This window comes from Sphaerodactylus townsendi, linkage group LG11 (genome assembly GCF_021028975.2).
Source record: "Sphaerodactylus townsendi isolate TG3544 linkage group LG11, MPM_Stown_v2.3, whole genome shotgun sequence".
Lineage (NCBI taxonomy): Eukaryota > Metazoa > Chordata > Lepidosauria > Squamata > Sphaerodactylidae > Sphaerodactylus > Sphaerodactylus townsendi.
In genome coordinates this window covers 57,367,689-57,388,725 of record NC_059435.1, presented here as the reverse complement: position 1 = coordinate 57,388,725, position 21,037 = coordinate 57,367,689, and the positions used below count along the sequence as shown (strand labels likewise).

The window sequence follows — 21,037 nt, the reverse complement described above, 5'->3', positions numbered from 1 at the left end:
GACTTTGTAAAGAACTGCCCAAGTCATACTGCGCTCTGAAGAACTGTAGTACTGTGCATGTGCAAGAAAGCGGGGGGGGGGGGGGGGGGGAATAGTGAGCTCTGTGAGAGTTGCTACCCAATTCAGTTCATGCCATAAAGAAGTATAATTCTGTAGCAGATTTTGTATGCTTCCCTTTTTAAATATAAGAAGCCTCAGGTATATTTTATCATCCATTTCCCAAAGTGAAGTCATTCCGGTTTATCTGCTGCATGGAATCAGTTTCATCGTGTGCATGTGTTAAAAGTTATGGCGTATAGGACCAATTCCAGATAAATGTAGGTTTCTTCAGAGTCAAACTACATCTTACACTGAATGAGGCAGTAAACGATGGCCCTTTTCTTGATGGGAGAGTGACTTTTACACAGCTACCAGAACTTTGGCACAAACCCCCCCCCCCACCCTGCCTTGAGAAAAGAGGCTTTTACATCATGTATAATGCCTGTGTGCATACCCACTTAAAACACTGGAAAATAAAACTGTTTTGGTGATTCTTTGCATGGACTGACTGTCATTCTAGAGAGGAACTACTTAAAAAATCCTCCAATTTAGACTAACAACGTAACTGGGTTTTAACTGGATTTTCTGTGAGCCGCCCTGAGCCCTCCATAGGTAAGGGTGAGATATACATTAAATAAATGAATAAATAAATCTGTGGCTTCCCTCAGCATAAGAAGTTGAAAGGAGGTAGTTGAGAAGATCTATGGGTGTGGATAGTTGCGAGTCAAGACAGGTGAACCACTTTGAACATGGCTAACTTGCACATTTTGTTTGCTTACAAGGAGGAACATTTAACAAGAATTAGGTCTCTTTTGCAAGTAGAAAAAGGTTAGGCAACCAACACAGGTGCACATCCAGTGAGGCTTGATTATTTCAGCATAAGGACTTCACAAATTGCTTCTAAAATTTCAGAAGAAGGGTGCTACACACTGCAGGAAGTCCTTGGAAAAAATTGCCAGGGGCCAGATGGTGCCAGGATGGATTCACACTTAAAAGGGCAAGAATTTTTGCAGCAGGAAACACCATCGAGTGTGGTGATGCTTCTTCATTAACACACACTAAGCACGTCATGGAGCCCTGGTCGGCTGCGCCTCCTTGGCATACGCTTGTCATGTATTTATGCACGCAGACATCTCTGCACTTCGCTGGTTTTACTTCTGTTAACATCAAGATGTGAGCAGCAAACATGCTTCCTGAGTGAAGGCCTTTTGTTTGTGCAGGGGGTTGAGGCTAAAGTGAATGAAAAACGGGTGTCTCCCAGTCTTGTTGCAAATTGCTTTTTCATGATACAGGTACTACTGCCCATATTATTGGCTGAGTTGGGCGGTTGCATCGATCAGTTCAGAACGGCACAAAAGGGTGTGTTTGCGGCATCAGCATTCCCACTGGACTGGCTGAATCCTCAGCTTGCTCCTCACTCAAATCCCTTCAGGGTTTGCCCCATTGTTATCTGTCCCTAGCTTTGCTTCCGTTAAATAACAATATTTCATGTGCTGTAGCAAGGCCCAATCCACAGACCAAAGTCAGTGACGTAGTAGTTCTTGGAAATACAATCAAACAAGTAGGGCACCCACAAAGCCTCGGAGGGGTGCATTTCATTCCCCCTCCACTATTTCCTCTTTCACTTAAAGGGTTCCATAGCCTTTCCCCTTTCCCTACCTTGTCTCCTTTCCACTCACCAGCCAAATCTACCTTTATCAGTGCCCCCCTTCAGCTTTCCCTCTGCCTTGGCCTGGCAAGTCCTCCCTTGTAGGCTAAAACAGTCCTGGAAAGAGCCCTGCCCCTGAGGTAAACCAAGGCTTCAACTGACAATAGTGGTTGCCTAGCAACTGTCACAACTGCCACTGAGAGAGATTCATTCCCTAAAGCTTCTATCTTTTTGGGTTGTTGTTAATCCCCCAGGGTTTGTGGTGGGTTTTTTTTTTTTAAGATTTCAGATTTTTCTGGTATGATTTTTATTTAAGATGACAAACTGTTTTAAAAATGCGCTGATATAATGTGGTGTGAAAACTGCAACCATTTGGGAAGCCTCTGAGCGCAAACCGCTTGCTGCATCTGCAGCTTCTGTGTGGCTGTGTTTCGGGCAGCTGATTTGCCCGTGTCACTGACGACATGAATCAATTTACTGCAGCATCAGCTTCCACAGGCACGAGCCTCCTTTATTCAATAGCTGCGATGTGGGTGGAAAAGGTCGTCTGTGAGGGGACAGACACTGCTAAGTGCCTCAGTACTGTCTTTGCCCCCCCCCTTGATAAACAGCCCTTTTGTCAGCTGTATAAATCACACGCACAAGCTGAATGCCTCGCCATCCCATGACAGCATTTGCTGCAAGCCTCTTGATTCATGCACACCGCCTATATGGTTTTCATTAGCATCCTTTAATTTGGGCTGTCAGCCTGGATTAGGAAACTCAGCCTGCCACACACCCAGAGCTATGGATCAGCGCTGATTTGAACCCTTCTAGGGGTATAATCGTAAAACATCAGAATTTTATTGCAATCCTGGGAAAGGTGGGGTGTAAACAGACTATGACTGGGCAACAGACCATCTGCCGGAGCTTGTGGTCTCATCCCAGGCACACCTGGCGCCTACTTTTCTGCCCTTAGATAGGGAAGAGACTTCTGCCTCGGACGGATGAAGCATGTATGCTGTTGAGTGCTTGTGGGTGAGAGATGGAGCAGCCAAATAAGAATTGGGTGGGGGGAGGGCACCACAGAGCAATCCTAGGCTTTTTAAGGGGAGTGTTAGGGTTAGCGGTTGCATATTATTGGATGCTGCTTCTGGGATCCTTCTGAATTGAAGTCATTGGCTACGAGGGATATATATCTACTTACCATACAGAAGGCCCCAGGTTCACTCTTTGGCCTCTGCAGGTAAAAAGACCAGGCAGGCAGGTTATGTTGAAAGACCCTCTACACTGAAGAGCTCTTCAGAGTAGAGAAGGCTGATTTTGACAGACCTAGCATCTGACTCACCATGAGACCACTTTATGTGTTAAACTAGCGCAGGGGTAGGGAACCTGCAGCTCTCCAGATGTTCAGGAACTACAATTCCCATCAGCCCCTACCAGCATGGCCAATTGGCCATGCTGACAGAGGCTGATGGGAACTGTAGTTCCTGAACATCTGGAGAGCCGCAGGTTCCCTACCCCTGATACTAGCATGAACAGAAGTGCCAGTATTCCCGCCCCCCCGAAAGAAAATAAACACATGACAGTTTGGATTGGGACTGTGAGAAGAGAGGCTTTAAGCGTCCCCCCATGTCATTTTCCTGACTTGAAAGGATCCATGGGGCACTGCTCTGTGAGGAAACCCATATCTGAGCATGATTGGCTCCCCAGTGGCAAGATGGTTCCTATGGCCATTTGAGTTTGAGAATACAGCATAGAGAAGCTTCCCACCCCAGGGTGCGTCCACTGTGGGCCTTGACCTGCTTCATTTTTTAACACACAAACTTCTGGGATTTTTGGCTGCAAAACCCTAAAAGCAGTGGTAAATGTCAAATGTTTTGAGATAGATTATAGCAAGCAAAACATGGCTTAAATATTTTAATTAATAAACTCATCAACAGCCACCTTTACTCCCTAGTATTTCCAAAATCAACAGGATAGGTAACATTTGGATACATGCAGTAAACTGGTCCACACATTCACTTTTTCTTTCTGGGAGTTTTGATTCCAGACTTCCCAAGAATTATTAGCTGAATTTGCTGCAAAAAGCTTGTACATGCCTTTAGGCTTTCTGTAACTTGAAAAGCCCTGCATTTTATTATTCTCTCCTTTTCTATTTGTAAGTTATTACCAGAAGTGTAACAGCAATATCAAGGCAGTCCCAGCCTTTAAAATATAGGGTTAGCCAGAGAACTGAGTTGCACTAACACCCCCCTCTCTAATGCTGAGGAGAAAACAGAGCCTCTTTTAAAAGGGGGAAAACTCTGTTTGAGGGGCTTGGATTTTGACAACATACAGGCACTACCCCGATCAGACAAGCAATCACACGCTGGCACTTGGTATTGTGTAAAAACAAACTTTAACTTTATTATACAGAATGGTTTAGCTTCTCAGATGGCACAGAGAGGTCTCAAAACCATACGGTTTCATAGATGTTAGATGTTTCACAGATGTTACAGGCAGTTTATATATCAGACTTGGTCATGCTCAGGTGTCCACTGAGGGAACTCTTCCCTCTTTCTAGAGTCTCCAGCTATCTCGCTATTAACACACCCACTGTTCCTCCCGGACAGTCTGAGATTAGAGGACCTTGGCTCCCATGCTGTCCTCTTACTGTCCCTACTGGGCTTCACTGCCCCTGGACTCAATCTCCAAACTGATTGGAACTGTGTGCTGACAGGCACTGTGTCTGAATACTGAGCTGTGTGTCCCTTTACACAGACTCAGATCCAATAAGCTCAAAAAAGCTGCACTCTGGTCAGAAGCCTCCCAAAAGCTTCCTCAGCTCAGAGAGCTCTCTCTGACTGCTTCAACAGCAAAAGAAGCAAATCAGAAGAATCCTCTCCCTGACAGGCTTTTCCCTGTTTTATATTCCTTCGCTCTCCCTACCTGACGCTCCAGGCAAACTGCACCTCTGCCAGCCAATCAGGAGGCGTCTCCATATAAGGAGATGGTTGTTTAGGTCAGCTTTGCTGCACCTTAGCCCAACTATTAACCTTGATGCTCCGCTCTGAAAAATCAGATCTGTGGACGGAGAATTGTTGATGGGAGCTTGTATACTGGTGGTACACTGGTAAGTCTTAAGCTGGAATCATATCAGAGATAATAGTTTCCCTGAAGTATATCGTATCTGTGAAGAACTGGAGAACAGTGCCAAGAAACCAGAAACACTGTGTGATGTAGCATTCTACCGCCAAACAAAGCAAAAGGGAAGAACACATAGTTTCTTATTGTGAAATAACCATCAATGCTACAGAATCAGAACTGGGACGAATATTCATTCTTCCCTATTGTAGCCACTGCCCTTCCATACCCATGACTGGCTGTGAAAACATATAACTTTTTTCCTGCAAAGCCATGCATAAGTTACCCCAAGGAGAAACTGGCCATGCTTGAAGAGTTCCGTTGTGTTTGGGGATGTGATTCTAACCAGCATTTCTGTGGAGCAAGTGGCAGCCAAGGGACATCAATGGCTGATGAGTTTGGTTCAGTTTTTCTTACCCACAGCATCTAGCAGTTGACCTACAGGTTAAGAAACACACACTTCCAACTAGGGTGTTGTGGGTTTTCCAGGTTGTATGGCCGTGTTCCAGTAGTATTTTCTCCTGATGTTTCGCCTGCATCTGTGGCTGGTGTCTTCAGAGGATCTGATGGTAGTAAAGCGAGTATATATGCAGGATGGGAGGAAGAACCATTTGCATTGGTTAAAAGTGTTAGGGGTTAAATGGTTCTTTCTCCCACTCCAGTTGGGGTGGATGCCCTGCTCGTACTGTTCCTTGCAAAAGCCCTCTGTTATATCAACATTGATCTCTTGATATGTTCATTTAGAGAAACAGGAAGGAGCCGACAGCATGGGTGGGTGAGGTGGAAGCGTGCAAAGCAGCCTGAGCGGGAAGGCTGGCTGAGGGCGGAGGGAAGATGTCCAGGGCAAAGCTGTGCTCAAAGGCAAATCTGCCCGCTCTGTCAGTGAAGCAAATTAAAAGTTCAAAGGAGCATAAAAAGCCCAAACGAGTAACGAAAGTGCATATGGGCAGCAGCTGCATTGTTAGCTCGGTACCACTTCTGTTCTGAACCAAAATGCTGCAAAGATCTTCTTTCCAACGCCTGTGAAGATCACTCCACACAGGCCCTGCACTGGGCCCCATCACTAGGCAAACAGTGGCTGGTCCTCCACAGCTGTTGGCTGAACACTCACCTCCTGCAGCTGGCACACAATGCAGCCACCACCACCCCTCCACTGACTGGCTTTCAAAAAAGGTTAAGGACTCAGTGCATAAGGGCTGGAGCAGCAGTAGGGCCTATTTTTGCAGCTGCTATTGTCTGACCAGGATTGACTTGGATATGGTTTTTATAATCTGCTCATTCACCGGTCATGTCCTATGTTGTGATCCACCTTGTGCATTGCAAGGAGGCAGGTGATGAATATTGTATGCAAAACTCTAACCTGGTTCTGAATGTAAGAGCAGCCCTGGGAGCTTAGACCCCAAAGGACAACTTAGGCCCCTTCTGCGTATGCAGAATAATGCACTTTCAATGCACTTTGAAGCTGAATTTTACTGTGCGGAATAGCAAAATCCACTTGCAAACAATTGTGAAAGTGGATTGAAAGTTCATTATTCTGCATGTGCGGAAGGGACCTTAGACTACCACCTTCTTTCAAACGGTGGCCAGCCTAATACTCTCTGGGGAATTATAGCTTCTCTTAAAATGTATGCATTTCTGTGTGCCACACTCCTGCATAGCCACTGCAAAGCTGGGTTTTGGAATGCCAGGGCTAGTGCATGCAGTACTGTAAGCAATTACTGTTCACTGCTTGGAAAAGATTTAACTGAGGCTGTGGAAATAAGGTAAGACTGGATGCCAGAAATACCACGTTGGCACTTTTTCATAACGTGTGGCATGGTTTGGGCCCTTTGAAGTGTTGCTGGACATTAAACCATCAAGAAGAAGAATAAATGTTAGGTTTTTATACTCTACATTTCTCTACCTTAAAAATTCTCATAGCAGATTACAATCACAGTCCCTTCCTCTCCCCACAATAGGCACCTTGTGAAGTGGGCAGGGCTGAGAGAGTTCTGAGAGAACTGCCCCCAGCCCAAAGTCACCCCGCAGTCTACACATGTAGGAGCTGGTAAACAACCTTGATTCACCAGATTAGAGTCTGTCACTCACATGGAGGATGCGGAATCAAACCCAGTTCTTCAGATTCTTAAGATGAGGATGTGAACCGATGCTGCTAGGTGATGTGACATTTGAAGGGCACTGGCTCGTTGCCGTAAATACTGAACACTTCTTAATGGAATGCTCTGAGAAAATGGCGTGAAAATAATTCTCAGATGATTTGGCAATCAGGGGTTAATGAACAGTCTCACCATATGAACGGTAGTTTTTATTGAAGGCATCGGACCCATGGTTTTTATCAACATCTGAACTGAAAACAATGTACTCGGGCCTGTCCGAGTGAAACACTATAGATCCCAAAGCATCTGAGAATTATTCACATGTATAATTCTCACACTGAAACCAACAGAAGTTCAATGCTTACCTGTTGATTTCATGTCCTTAGTTGCACGTCTACAGTGTCAGGCTGGAGCCTGGCATCCATCAGGACTACACCGAAGGGGCGGGGGAGAGACAGATAGTGTCAGGACAGTTAGTTTAGCTTTTTGCTAGTGTGACAAAGTAGCTGTGCCTGGGACTTTACCTCTGTGTTCCTGACCCTGTCTTGCATTCCTTTCTGTAGAGCTCCAGACAGTGTGGGATGGCGATGTGGAATTGGGAGGGGGAAAGGGAAAGGGGGTTTACGCGGGTTATTTGAAACGGTTCTCAGAACTAGCTTTTTCTCTCTGGCCAACCGATGTCTATCAATCAAGGCTTCTAAACTCAGAGTTGCAGAGTCTGAATTGGTCCATAGAACCGGGGCTTGGAATACAGTCAGAAAAATCAAGAAATAATTAATTGCTGACAAAAATAATACCAAAATGTAAGCATGCAGCCCTTTATTTTTGCAAAGGTTTTTTTTCTTTTGTGCCTGTATATTATATTATGGAGTTGTACAAATAAGGTATTTACAAAAGAACTCTCTAGCTTCGCAAACATGATAGTTTCAAACCCCCTCCCCCAACATTTCCACACAACCCCCCCCCCCCCGTATCATGTTGACCTTCCAAAGCATATTTTAGAACCATGCATAAAATCGACCTTTGGTGTTGAAAACTACTCTATGTGCTCAGCCACATACAGTATTTATATATATATATTTATATTATATATGTACAGAGGTTTTCCATTATACAGAACAGTACAGAAGTGTACACCTCGTTTTTCTAAAATCCACACTGAAATACAACATGATTTACCCAGGTCTCAGTAGAATGGAAAACAAAGGGAGCGAAAAGAACCAGCAAATGCCTAAATGCGAAAACAATTCTTCTTTCCCTCCCTTGGCATCACAAATTATTAAATATAATCTGAATGGCAGTGCATTTGCCTTGTACACATCAAAGTCCATCTCAGCTCGGCTGCTCGTGTACAGGAAGAGTCCAGCATATTACTTATCAAATGTACACTATAGTATCAAATGTTTTGGCAAAAAAGATATTTTTAAAGTAATCATGAAGTTTTGTCGACAAAAATAGAAATCTGTAACAAATCTAAATAACACTAAAATAAAAGAAAAATATTTTAGTTTCGTTTTTTTATAATTTTGCATTATATCGCACGATGTTTAGGTCTTAAAAATAGCTTTATACAAAACAACTCATTTCTTTTAATAATACATTTCTTTTCATGCTTGATACATTTCTGTGCACACATCCTTTTAGTTCATTCACACCCCGCTGCTCTGCTTATAATTACTTCTAGCTAAAGGACGGGGGGAGAGAAAACCCACTCTGGCATTTCAACAGCAACGAATGCTTACAAAACTACTTGCGCCTCTAATTTCTAATACCTATCCAATATTTACCACAAATTTAGCGTTAAGCTTCAAATGATACAGCAAAAAAAATGGTGTACATTCCTCAGCTATGATATCGGTTGCAATCTCCTCAGAAACTGGGAAGCCTTTGGTGAACTCGCATGGGCCAGTATAGAGCTCTTAAGATGGCTCCTTGGTGGTGGTGGAGGAGGATGGACTGGACTTGCTGACACTTCCGTTCTGTGACTTGTAGCTGGTGAAGCTGGGTGTGTGGATTGACCGGATGCTCTTCATACCTTGATTCAGTGAGGTGGGAGAAGTGGAAGAGGGAGAGGAGGAGGAAAAGGAAGATGGAGGAAGCGGGGTTGGCCGGCCATTTTGAGTCTGTATTGAGAATGAAAGATGGGGGTGACTTTTACCTGTGTGAGCGGGGCTCTGGAGCTTTAAGGACCCATTAGTGACAGATGGGATAAAGGTAGCGGAGTGAGAGCTACGACCTGTTGAAGGACTGAGAGTGTTAGAAGGAGGAACAGAGGCTTTAGCAGGTGGGCTGAGAAGGTTAGTGCTATCGCCACTAGATACAGAGCTATTTTTCCCAGAGGTGGAAGAAAAGGCTGGAATTTTTGAAGCAGGTAGGGTAGGGGAAGTAGCCTTATAGTCCCCACCAGCTTTCTTAGCACTTCCATTAGCCTGTAAATAAAGATGGTGGGAGACAGTTTAAGTCAGCACTCACGATAAATCAAAAAAGGGACGGCATGGGACATCGGGTTTACAGAGAACTGGAATTAATAGTTTCGAAGCCTGCACTAAAACTTGTAGCTGCAGACCATCTCTGGTAGATCTCCTCACACACATGCGCACCACGCACACAACATGAACAGAGAATGCACAGAGTGGGGAGAAGCTGAAAAGGAGGACAGAATGAGTGGGAGGGGGGGGGTACCACAACATCAGGACTGATCACCAAATTGGCCATGCGGGCGTCAGGGTTGTTATGAAGAGGGGAAACGTTTTGGCACACGGGAATACGCTCTGACTGCAGTCTTGTTAACCAGGGAGTTAGTATCCGTGGCTGCCTCTGAAATGCTTTAAGCAATTTCTGTTCCCGCAACTGACACCGATTACAACTGAGTACTCAAACAAAACCCAAAAAGCAGGAGATGTTTTTTTTTATTGCAGACATGCACAAGCATGATAAAAAAAGGACAACAGCTTCATGCCCCCCTCCCCCAAGCCCCAGACTTCCACTTCCAGATTTCAATGGGAAGACACTGTCCGTTATCTGGCACCATCCAGGTCAGTGACTTGACTTCACCAAAACACACCAAAAACACACCACAGCTTTAAGTTCATCCCAAGATGGGGCTTAGGGTAAAACTACCTGTCTGTACTGCCGCTGGTCCTGCAGTTTGTGCGGTTTGCTGGGTTTGTCAACGCTTCCTGGTTGCCTACTTTTTGTGGCTGCTGGGATTGGCATTCGGCTTGCCTGTGAACTGCTGGGTGAACCCTGCGAGAGAGGTGGGGGTGCAAAGGAAGGAGAGAGACAAGGGAGACGCAGGTGAATGTCGGTCTGTTTGCAATGGGCAGGACTGTCCGCCAGGAGCAAAGCTGCGTTGTGTGAGAAGCCAAAAGCCCTCCATGCACAGGAAGCACCAAAAGAATTCACATCCAAAGTCACACTGCAGGTGTTAATTTGGGAACCAAGAACCGAAGGGTAAAGGCTCAGCTATGGATCAAACAACATTTAACTTGCCCAGATACTCTTGCACCTACGGCAGAATTATCGTACCACACTTCCCTGTATTTCCCATCACCAAATCAGCAAGATAGATTTTTTTAAAAGAAGACCACACCACACATTCTATTAGCAGTTAGACACCTCATGATATACCAAACAAGCCACCCAAAAGGAAGCAAACCAATCAGAAGATACCTTTTGCTTAATAGTGATTATTATTATTATTGCGGGTTTTAGAAAGCAGCTGGCGTTGTGATTTCTCATACTAAAGTGTACCTTGCGTGAAGTTGGAGAAGGGGATTCTACGTCAGCATTATTTTCTTCCAGCATTATGGGTTCTTTGGTTGGGATAAAACCTGGGGCGGGGACTCCTCCTGATCGGCACACGGGATCGGAAACCGATTTGGGGCTCATCTCGCTAATGGTGCTCTCCAACTGCTTAATAGTCTGCTCCAGACTGTCCAGAGTTCGGTACGTGTTTTTTCTGATTTCATCTGTCCTCGATATGTGAGCTGCAGCATCTGTGTCGTGTTTCCCAGGCAGGCTGTCGGGCTGAGAACTGGCGATTTCAAACCGTTGGGCTTCTTTGTGCTGCTTGAGAGTCCCGTCTTCCTCCTCCTCTTCATAGACCACAACCTGCAAAGTTTTCTTGCCAGTTTTAGTTCCCGTGCGGATGGCTTGAGTAAGGGCAGCCAGCTGCTTTTTGGGGAATTTAAACTTAAATTTCTTCTTGGCATCTGCAACCTCCAGCTTGGTCTCAGGATGAGGTCCACAAACGTGACTAGATTTCCGGCCCTCCAGCTTATTAACTTCTTGCTCTTCAAGAAGTTTGGGTTGGGGCGGCAACCAAGATGAAGTCTGGGGTCTATATTGCTGCTCCAACCTGTGATTTGCTGAATAATCGGGGGGATGTCTGCGACTGCTCTCTGCCTTGGCGTCACTTGTGTCAGAGTCTTCATTTTCTTCATCTTCTTCCTCTATCTTCTCCTCCATCATCTTCTCCAGTTCCTCATCGCATTCCTCAAAGATGGTTGAAAGTCTTTTGTAAGCTGCTCTGATATCCATGGGTTCATCGAAAATTATGATGACTGGTTTTTTGTCCAAACAGACAACCGAATGGTCACTTTCAGGATTCTCTGGCTCATGATGTTGGGATTCCTTTTCATTTTTGGAATCAATGTTAACAGTCTGCACATCGTCTCCTTTCTTATTCACTATATCATGGACTTCTCCACTTGACAGCACCTGAACTGCTGTTTTGGTAATCATGAAAGCAATGTTCTCGGATGGTGGGGTTTCTTCACCTGGAGAGCTAGCTGGAGACTCTACCTCATCAATGTTATTTAAGGTAATGTTCCTAGAAATTTTATGCCTTAGTACCACCTGACTGTGGCCACTAACAGGCATTTCTTGCTCCTGCAACGATCTAGGAGCCAACGAACATTCCTGAGTTTGAAAGTCTGTTTGCCTGGCAAGAGGTGCCCCGTTTTTTTCCAGCAACTCATTCTGGGGTGCACTTTGTCCAGTCTCAGTTGCTACTCCGTAGTTCAGTTTTTGCTTTCCAGGTTCTACAGCTGGACCTTCAACCCAACTTTTCCCTTCATTTTCTATCAAATGAACATTGGAGATGGTTGCGTTTGGCTTAAGATAATTTTGCTTGGCATAATCCTTACTGTCCAAAAGCAGATCTTTACTGGAGGTCAAGTTTTCAGTCTCTGGAAAGCTAGTTTTCTTTCCTGTGATGCTGGAAGCACCCAAGACCATTTCTTCTGTTCTCTTTCCTTGCTTGTCCTTGGACTGGTCACTATCTTTAGATGCCTCCCCAAACACCTAGGGGGAAGAGTTGTGTTACTTAAGTTACTGATGGATATAACTTTCCTTTTTTAGAGGACCAGATCTATTTCCCCCCAATTAATTGCCATATCGTCAGCAGATAAAGCACAGATGAGCCACTCTGTACATCACTGCGCAGTCATTTCCGTGGTCTTCAACTGACTTCTGCGCATCTTCAGGGGATAATTCCACATTCCGGCAGAACAATGAGTTTCATGTTACTGCACTGAACTACACATGCCATCAACATGGGTTCTAGATGGAGACGGTCCTCTAAACAACCCCTCTGTGGGACTTATGGCATGATTCGTTACAACATTAGGTACCACTGGTACAACGTTGCTTCATCTTGACCTAAATTAAGAGTCCTTTTTTCATCAGTTGTTTTGCATCACACCTTTTATGACAGCTAGTTCTGCTAAGGGAAGCAATGACTCCACACTGTAAGCACACTGTAAGCATACAAGCAAGCTGGCTAGCTCATGGAGACATGCCCCTCTGGTTCAATCGTTCCCCTTTGTTGGGCTGCTCAAGCAACATGTGGCTGTTTTTACAATATATACAAAAATGTGGCTTTTTGTGGTTTTAAATACTGAAGTGTTGTGCTGTGCTGAGGCACAAACAGCATCCAAAGAACATCACCGAGCCTGGACTTCCAGATCCAGGAGAAAAGCCTACCTGATCAAAAAGTATTGCCCCCTACCCACGCCTGAAGGAGCATATATTAGCTGAAGGGGTCATGAGCCACAAGCACTTGCAGCTCCTCCCACAAGTAAAAGGCAACCACTGTTTCTCCTTAAAACAAATAAGCTGTGCCTGATACCTTTGCCCCGCCCACTTCAAAAATACAATTCAATGGAAGTTCCTTTCCGTGCATGAGTATCAGGAAGCACGGACGTCATCAAGTTGTGCCTTACAGTTTCAATCCAACTAGATCTATGGAGAGGGAGTGTTTTGCTCTTGAAGCACATGGCTGGTTGATAGTTCAAGCAGAACATACTTGCTGCGTAGCAGGAGCTCAAGACTTTGTTACTGGCAGCTTTTACTGCGGCCAGCCAGGCTACACAAGGATTTGTAATGACACAACAAAGCCTGTAAGTTGAGTGATTAGGACGCTAGACTAGAATCTGGAGGTTCCACTCTGTAATGGAAGCTTGAAAGGCCCAGTCACACACTCCCAACCTAACCTAGGTCACAGAGTTGTTGTTGGGCTACAATAGAGGAGAACAATGCTTTGGCTGCCTGTTGGGAAGTAAGGTAAGGTATAATTAGACCAGATAATCAAAATAGATCTGATGGGTTTACAAATGTCAACTACAATTGAGTACGTCAGAACAGAACGACGTCCACCAGCAGTTTGGACTGCATGAAGGCGATGTAGCCACATGCTGCGGGTATAAAAGGGTAGCTCAGCCTCATTCAGTTCTATGGGATCCACCTCTGTGTCCAGCCACTCTCTGAAATGGTAATTGCTGTTGCCATACTAATGGACAAGGGAAGCCATCACAAACACAAGTGAATGATTTGTCTTTCAATGCAGAAGCCTTGATTTTCACAATATATACAAGACAGCAAACAATGGAAGAGAAAAGGATTGCCTGCAAGCAGTGTCTAAGAAGAAGCTGGACTTTACTACGGCCATGCAGGTGTAGTTTTGTTAGCGCTGAACGACCCACCCCTCCAAAGAGCAAACCCCAGAAACAGACAAACAAAGTGTCATGCATGTTAGGCCAGACTGACGACAAAAGAGATCCAGAGGACATTGTTTCTTGTGCAAGCAACGATACTCTGGTGCCCACAGGCTGGAACCTGAGAAATTCTATGACCTGGAGCCAGCTTGATGTGGTGGTCGGAATGTCAGGCTAGGCCCTGGGATGTGTAAAATGCTGTTAAGTCATAGCTGACTCATGGCGACCTCAGCAAGGGAGCTTTCAAGGCCCGTGCGAAGCGGAGGTGGTTTACCATTGCCTTTCTTCACAGAGTCTTGTTTGGTGGTCTGGCTCTGGAAGATCCAGGTTCAACTCCCACCCTGCCAGGAAAACTCACTGGGTGAAGCTTGCTAGGTGAGCTTGGACCGGTTGCATGCTCTCTGTCTCTCAACCTAACTACCTCTACTGGGTGGCTGCTGCAAGAACAAACTGGAGGAGACAAGGCTGATTATGGGCTATAAATATCTACACAAATAAAAGACATTATTTATGCCCTATCAGCGGAGTGCTATACAGCAGAGTGCAGATGTGATGGCGTAGAAAGTTGTTTTTCTCAGCATCACACCCTCTCCAAGTTTCTGCCTTGGGATACTGAGTTACACCTGGACCAATGTGTTCTCTTTTGTGATGTGCACTGTATCCTCGAACTGGTCTAGTTGGGGAGAGACTTTGCTGGGGAGGATGGGTGGAAATGATCTACACTTTGGGGACAGGAGATAGAACAGAATGGCCTCCAGCATCTTCAAATGTTAGATTTTCCTTTGCATAGAGAGCTTATGTGATCCAGCTGCTCTCAGAGTGACTTTATCACCCCAGCCATTTTTAATCCTGAAGGAGAAAAACAGGAGTAAAATTTCCCTGCATTAACACTGAAGGAAGATGATCCGGAATGTAAGATGATCCTCCCCCAAAAGAAAGCTATGAACAAAATTTTTTTTATTATGGTATATAACTGTAGGCAATTTTTTGACAGTCCCCTCTCTCTCGTTGACTACACATATGGGGTTGAAACCTAGTCTTCCTTTCAGGTAAACAGGGTAATTTTGCATTAACAACTTTTCTGGAGCTTGAAGCTCCCATGAGATGGTTAATGTTTATTTTCCATTGAATAGGCCAACTTGTAAACAAATGGTGATTTTTATCTACATCCCTTGGAGGAGGATATCTGTTTTATGTGGATTTAAAAAATATGGAATGTCTGCTGTTGCATGCCGACTGAAAATACCCACCTGGTATTGTAAAGTTCCAGGTTTGGAAGAAAAGTAGGATGTAAATTTTTAAATATATATAAATCAAAATACAAAGGCACAAGATATGAAAACAAGGCACCCTTTTTCTCTCTCAGTAGTATCCTTCCAGTGGCAAGCCAGTTTTAATAAATGGCAATGGCAGGTCGAAGGCTTTCACGGCTGAATTCAACTGGTTGTGGTGGGTTTTTCCGGGCTGTGTGGCCGTGGCCTGGTAGATCTTAGGAAATGCAAGTGAAACATTAGGAACAAGATCCACCAGACCACGGCCACACAGCCTGGAAAACCCACCACAACCGGCATTGGCAGGGTTCATTTGTAACTTTAAAAATGGCATTTGTCAAAAAACCCCTCAATGGCTGTGCTTCAATGGCATCCTCCCTTTTTAGGTATCACCTCTTATCAGTCCTGGACTTTCTGGCCACTTCGTAAAAGGAATTAATACCCACTGAACAGTTGGGATGGCAAAGGCAATCTCAAGCTCCTTTTTGAGGCGCCTATAAGTTAAATGCATCTTGGGAACTTCAGGTGACCTCTAAATCTAGACCAACAAAAGCAGAGCCATCAAGGGCACACACAGTGAGCAACGTTACAAGGCACAAGGTTAGTCCAGAAGCAAGGAAAGAAGGTGAAACTGAGACTACGTGGCAGAGCGGAAGACGCCACTGTTACCTTCTTCTCCTTGGGATGGATTAAGGCCACTGGCCTTGCCTCTTTTGTTTGTGTGTCATTTCTGGTCTGTTCAACATGACTGTTTGAGTTTATATCCATGTAAGAGTACTTCTGGAAAGCCTAAGGAGTCAAGATATGGCACATTATCAGAAGGTCCCTCTCTGAGCTCGAGCCAGGTAGTCCTGGCGGTCTGTTTGCAGAGAACTCAACAGATTCTGGGTTGGATCCATTGCGAACAGAAGGGGGAATGCAATTAGCAGGTGGTTTGGCGTGTACCCGCAATAGCGCTAAGGCTGCAGCAACGCAAGACACTTCAACATAATTTTTAACAAAATAATACATCTATGGAGCACTGCAATGTACAACAGAACGCTTGTATGATTTTATTTAGTTCATTATCAGAAGAATGTACATCAGAGTACAAAAATAGTGGGGCATATTCCCTTCCACTTAGTGCAAACAGGAAGTGAGGAGTAATTTTAGCACTTCTGCTTGTTTAAGACCAGCTGCATCAATTGAAATCTCCTGAGGAATCCAGCCTTTTTTCTTAAGCCATTCTAGGGCTGCCTGCATTCCCACTGGCCTTCAGAACCAGCCAGGATGATACACACAACTCACTGACAATGCTCAGGGTTATTTCCTCTTCCTTAGAAGCCAGCGGAAGCAACAACTTACAGGATACTTTGCTGCTTAATACACAAGGCGCCCAACAGAAGCTGGTGAAATGTAGTCACTGTAAACAGTGGGACAGGGCTGAACTGCTAGATTGTGCCCGTGGACCCTAACAGCATCGTCCGTCATTTACATGTGTTGCAATGGCAGGATCCAGCTGGCAGTTCTTAAAACCATGGAATAATCATTATGACAGACGAAAGCTATCAAAATGGAAACAGTCAAGATCAACCCTTCATCTCTGGCACACTTTTAACAGTTATACACAGGTTAAAATCTTACTATTTCGCTCTGGGTTTTCCGGGTTGAAACTCAACTGTAGCTGATATGTGCACCACAGAAGTTCAATAAGAAACTACTACCCAGTTAATGCCTTCACTTGCATCTTTAACCTGAGGAAGCAAGAGAGACGAGGGTATCCCTCTCGTGCATGTCCAGTTGCACTCCCTAGAACATATCATTCATTTCAGCAGGGCACATGCGCTCTCTAACACTGTGCTCTGGGGTGACAGAAATGCCTCCTGTTCTGCTTATCCAGCTTCCTGGGACATACCCATTTTTCGTAATACATACCTGTAATTCTGCCATTATTCTCTCGCCTTCCTCTTCTTCCTCTTCCTTTGCAGGTGGATTGGTGCCCGTCAGCAGGGGTTGAGAAAACACTTGATCTTGTTTAGGTAATTTGGGCTGTGCTCCTGGAGCAGGGTCTTCGCTGTTTTCCTAAGGATCACAGAGAAGTTGTGTATGCAGTGCCTTCCTATAGGTCTCCATTCTTCATCTGGATTTTAAAAGACATCACAGTACTCTAACACAACCTACGGGCCTGATCATAATATCTGGTTTTAGCAAAATAGAACTGTAGCCTTCTCTACGACATAAATTCAAAGACAAGGTTTTTCTACTATACTTTTTCCTTGGGGTGGGAGCTTCAAAAACAGCAGATGGATTAAGCAAGAACTCACATTAAGGTTTCTATGGAATTGTTCTCTCAAACTGATCGTCTCCATCTGTGTAAGATGTGTGCATGTGTTCAAAGGATGTTTAAATTTCTTAGGAACACACTGAGTACAAACAGCTTTTAGTTTGCCACGGACATTATCATAAACAAGAATGCAGGAAGAATAACGCTTACAAAGGGCAGCTCTTAGGCAGGTTACTATAACTATTTCCTCGCCACAACTGACATGAGTGTTTCTCTGGGTCATTGCTCTGTCATTGCAATTTAAGCTAAGTTGCCTTGGTCACCAAACCTTGACCACTGGGGTGTCTTTCCTGGCCACATAGCTGACTTCACTGAGTTTTGTGCTAAGTCCAGATCCTAGCAGGTAGGTGCGACGTGGAGGAGGAGGAGGGGGAGATTTCACAGGTTTTTCGGTCGCTTGTTCTGCGTGAGAAGTCTCTTCTGAAAATTAAAAGAGATTACGCTGTTGTTAACGAGACTACGGTTATCATGCTATTTATGCGATTGTTAATGAGTTTGTTTTTTGTGCATTCTGTGTATTTCAGTGGGAACAAGGCAGGCATGTGCTGAACTCTCTTACTGATATTGATGGACTACAAAGAGGCACATTTCCCTGCAAGAACACCTCACTGTATACACCAATAGCATCTAATTGAGAGGGAAAGAGATGTAGTGGGGTTGTAGTGGAAAGCTCAACTAAAATGTTGACCCAGAGTGAAGCAGCTGTGATAAGGCAAGCTCTGTGCTGGGCATTATTAGGAAAAGGATTGAAACAAAACAGTCAATATTATAATGCCGCTATATAGAAGAAGGTAAAGAATAGGTTTTTACATTCCACTTTCTCAAACCGTAAGGAATCTCAAGGTGGCATTCTCTTCCTCTCCCCATAACAGGTACCTTGTGAGGTAGGAGAGGCTGACAACGTTCCAAGAAAACTGTGGGTGTTTCCCCACTCTCGAGGATCCCCCCATGCCGCGCGCTGCTCTCAGCACGCGGCATCACTGGCGTGTGTGCGCCCGGGCGTCCCCATGACCGCGCTCTGCGCGGGGTCATCAAAAGGCGCCATTTACAAGAGCGCCAGGGATGCCGCGCGCTGAGGGGGCACGAGAGGGGCAGCGTTGGGGCGGCTGTGCTGTCGCTGCCCCTGTTGCGGGGAGTGCCCTGGGACCCTGCGCTACTTGAGGAGAGTAGCGCGGGGCTTAAGGTAAGTGGGGAAAGGCTCTGTGACTGCCCTGTCACTCAGCAGGCTTCAGGTGGCAAAGCAGGAAATCAAACCCAGTTCTCCAGATTTGAGTCTGCCACTCTTACCCACTACACCACATAAATCTACGGTATGGCCTCATTTGGAATAAAGTGACTGGGAGTTTTCTGTTAAAAAGATGAGTTGGGGAGTGGGACATGAATGAGGTTGATAAAATGATACACAATGTTGAAAAAGTGGAAAGAGACAGCTTTTGATTTCTCCCTCCAAGACATCCAATGAATTAGATGGTCAATAGGCTCAGTACACCCCAAAAGAAAAACATCTCTGCTCAACGAGTACTTAAATTTACTGTCATTGAGCATAGTGATGGCCATTGGTGTAGATGGCTTTCAGAGAGATTAGACCAGGGGTCTGCAACCTGTGGCTCTCCAGATGTTCATGGACTAAAATTCCCATCAGCCCTTGTCACCATGGCCAATTGGAGAGGGGGGCCATCCAGAACATCTGGAGAGCCGCAGGTTGCAGACCCCTGGATTGGACAGATTATGGAGGACAAATAGCCATGACGACTAAAAGGGAACCTTCATGTACAGAAGTAGAAAATCCTGAATACCAGAATTAGAAGACAACAGTGGGAGAAGGCCTTGGCCTTTGCGGCCTGTTTGTTGGCCTTCCTAGACAACTGACTGCGCACTGTGTGGAATAGGATGCTGAACTAGACAGACAGTTGGTCTGATCTAAGTAGGCCATTAGCACGTGACCCTGCTACATTCTTATCCTCATTTCTAACTGCACGTTGTGAGATATTTGCTGAGGGATGAAGCTCCCTAGTTGGAACTAGGACCAATTGCCCATCAGTGCTCTGGTGCACGGTGAGACAGGAGGCATGTCGGGGCAAGAAATCTTGTCCTGACATGCTTCCTCTTGCCCCGCTCAGGCTGCTTGCTTTCCTCGGCAAAAGCAAGAGCACTTCTGGCACGACCTTTCTCGCCAGAGTGGGGTGAGGCTGGGGAACGCGGGCAGTGGGTAATTGGCCTAGTATTGGTGTTTCCGCCAATACATTCTTTCCTAAATAAGATTTTGGGCCTCAGAGATAGATCATTCACATTTTGGTTCGTACTGAAAAGCAGGTTGAATGGGTCCGCCCAGAGACAACTCACATCAGTATTTTGTCATACTATCTTGGTCCCCTTACCGCAGACTTCTAATTTCTCGGTTGTGTCACTTTTGGGCGAGGGCGTGGGCTGTGGTGGCATCTCAAGGTTTGGGATGGATTTCATGATATTTGCTTGTGCTTCTTCCAGGAGTTTTTCAAATTCCTTCCCATTGTAGTGATCCAGGTTCTGTCTTTTCTCTTCCCATTTCTTCTCTGCCTTCTAATGGAAAACACACACACACATTAAACACTCTGAATTTTGCTTTGCCTTAACGTTTTACTTACACCTTTCTCTACGAACTGTCAATGAATCAGATCTGCGGAGAGTTCTTTTGCCCTCTCTGCAAAGTTTCTGCCTTTTGCACCGTTTACTGTTGGCATATGCCCTGCACCAGAGGTGTCCAACTCTGGCGCTTCAGTTGTTCATGGACTACAATTCCCATCAGCCCCTGTTGGCATGGCCAATTGGCCCTACACATACCCTACACATATTCCACCCTTTGCCAAAACTGTATTCTGGAAGCAAGGAGAAACAATGTGTACATGGACAGATTCCTGATTTCAGGTTGCTCCCACCATAAGGATGATTCCCCAGTGTGTCGACACTACTGCTACAAATGCGCAGGCTTTCACGATGAGGATATTTTATAGTGTTATGATGCTATAGTGAAGGACCTACTGCTGATTTTTTCAGAGAACAAAACCTAGCAAAAAATCAGCTGGGGAGATGGTGGGCATGATAGAAGATGTGAAGATGGTGCAAAAATCTGCATGTTCCCATCCATGTTGCAATCCAGCATGCTTTGAGTACAATCCTTCTGGAAAGAATCTTCAAGCTGCAGCAAAGCACAGGAAAATCTGCAAGGTGGGATGATCACACCACAATGGGCACTTTCACATATGCAGAATAATGCACTTCCAATCCACTTTCAATGCACTTTGCCACTGGATTTCACTGTGTGAAATAGCAAAAACCACTTGCAAGTAATTGTGAAAGTGGATTGAAAGTGCATTATTCTGCATGTGCGAAAGTGCCCATAATGTCATGCAAAAGCAAAAACCCCTCTGCAGTCTGGGGTGGAATACTGACCAAATCTCAAAAGACCTAGTATACACACATGAGCATTATTATTTGCGGCTCTGTGTGTGACAGCATTAGATGTCTCCATGTGCCAGCCTTTATGCATTATAAACTTCTTAAAAAGGAAAATTCTGTGT

At 45.1% G+C, this 21,037-nt stretch overlaps 1 protein-coding gene across 14 annotated transcripts in view; it reads right to left on the bottom strand.

Moving 5' to 3' along the window:
* Window positions 1–7,682: 7,682 nt before the first annotated feature.
* KIAA1217 (KIAA1217 ortholog) overlaps window positions 7,683–21,037 on the bottom strand; it is a 443,164-nt gene continuing 429,809 nt past the window's right edge. For 9 of the 14 annotated variants that reach the window (XM_048510261.1, XM_048510264.1, XM_048510262.1 and 6 more), the window contains 7 exons: window positions 19,859–20,039; window positions 17,749–17,900; window positions 17,072–17,218; window positions 15,827–15,946; window positions 10,642–12,195; window positions 10,009–10,134; window positions 7,683–9,317 (listed from right to left, as the gene is read on the bottom strand). In XM_048510261.1, the coding sequence (XP_048366218.1) occupies window positions 8,808–9,317; window positions 10,009–10,134; window positions 10,642–12,195; window positions 15,827–15,946; window positions 17,072–17,218; window positions 17,749–17,900; window positions 19,859–20,039 (2,790 nt within the window). In that variant the 3' untranslated portion in view covers window positions 7,683–8,807. Of the gene's footprint in view, window positions 10,135–10,641; window positions 12,196–15,826; window positions 15,947–17,071; window positions 17,219–17,748; window positions 17,901–19,858; window positions 20,040–21,037 lie in introns of all 14 variants that reach the window. The other 5 variants (XM_048510271.1, XM_048510273.1, XM_048510272.1 and 2 more) reach the window with 3 other exon arrangements.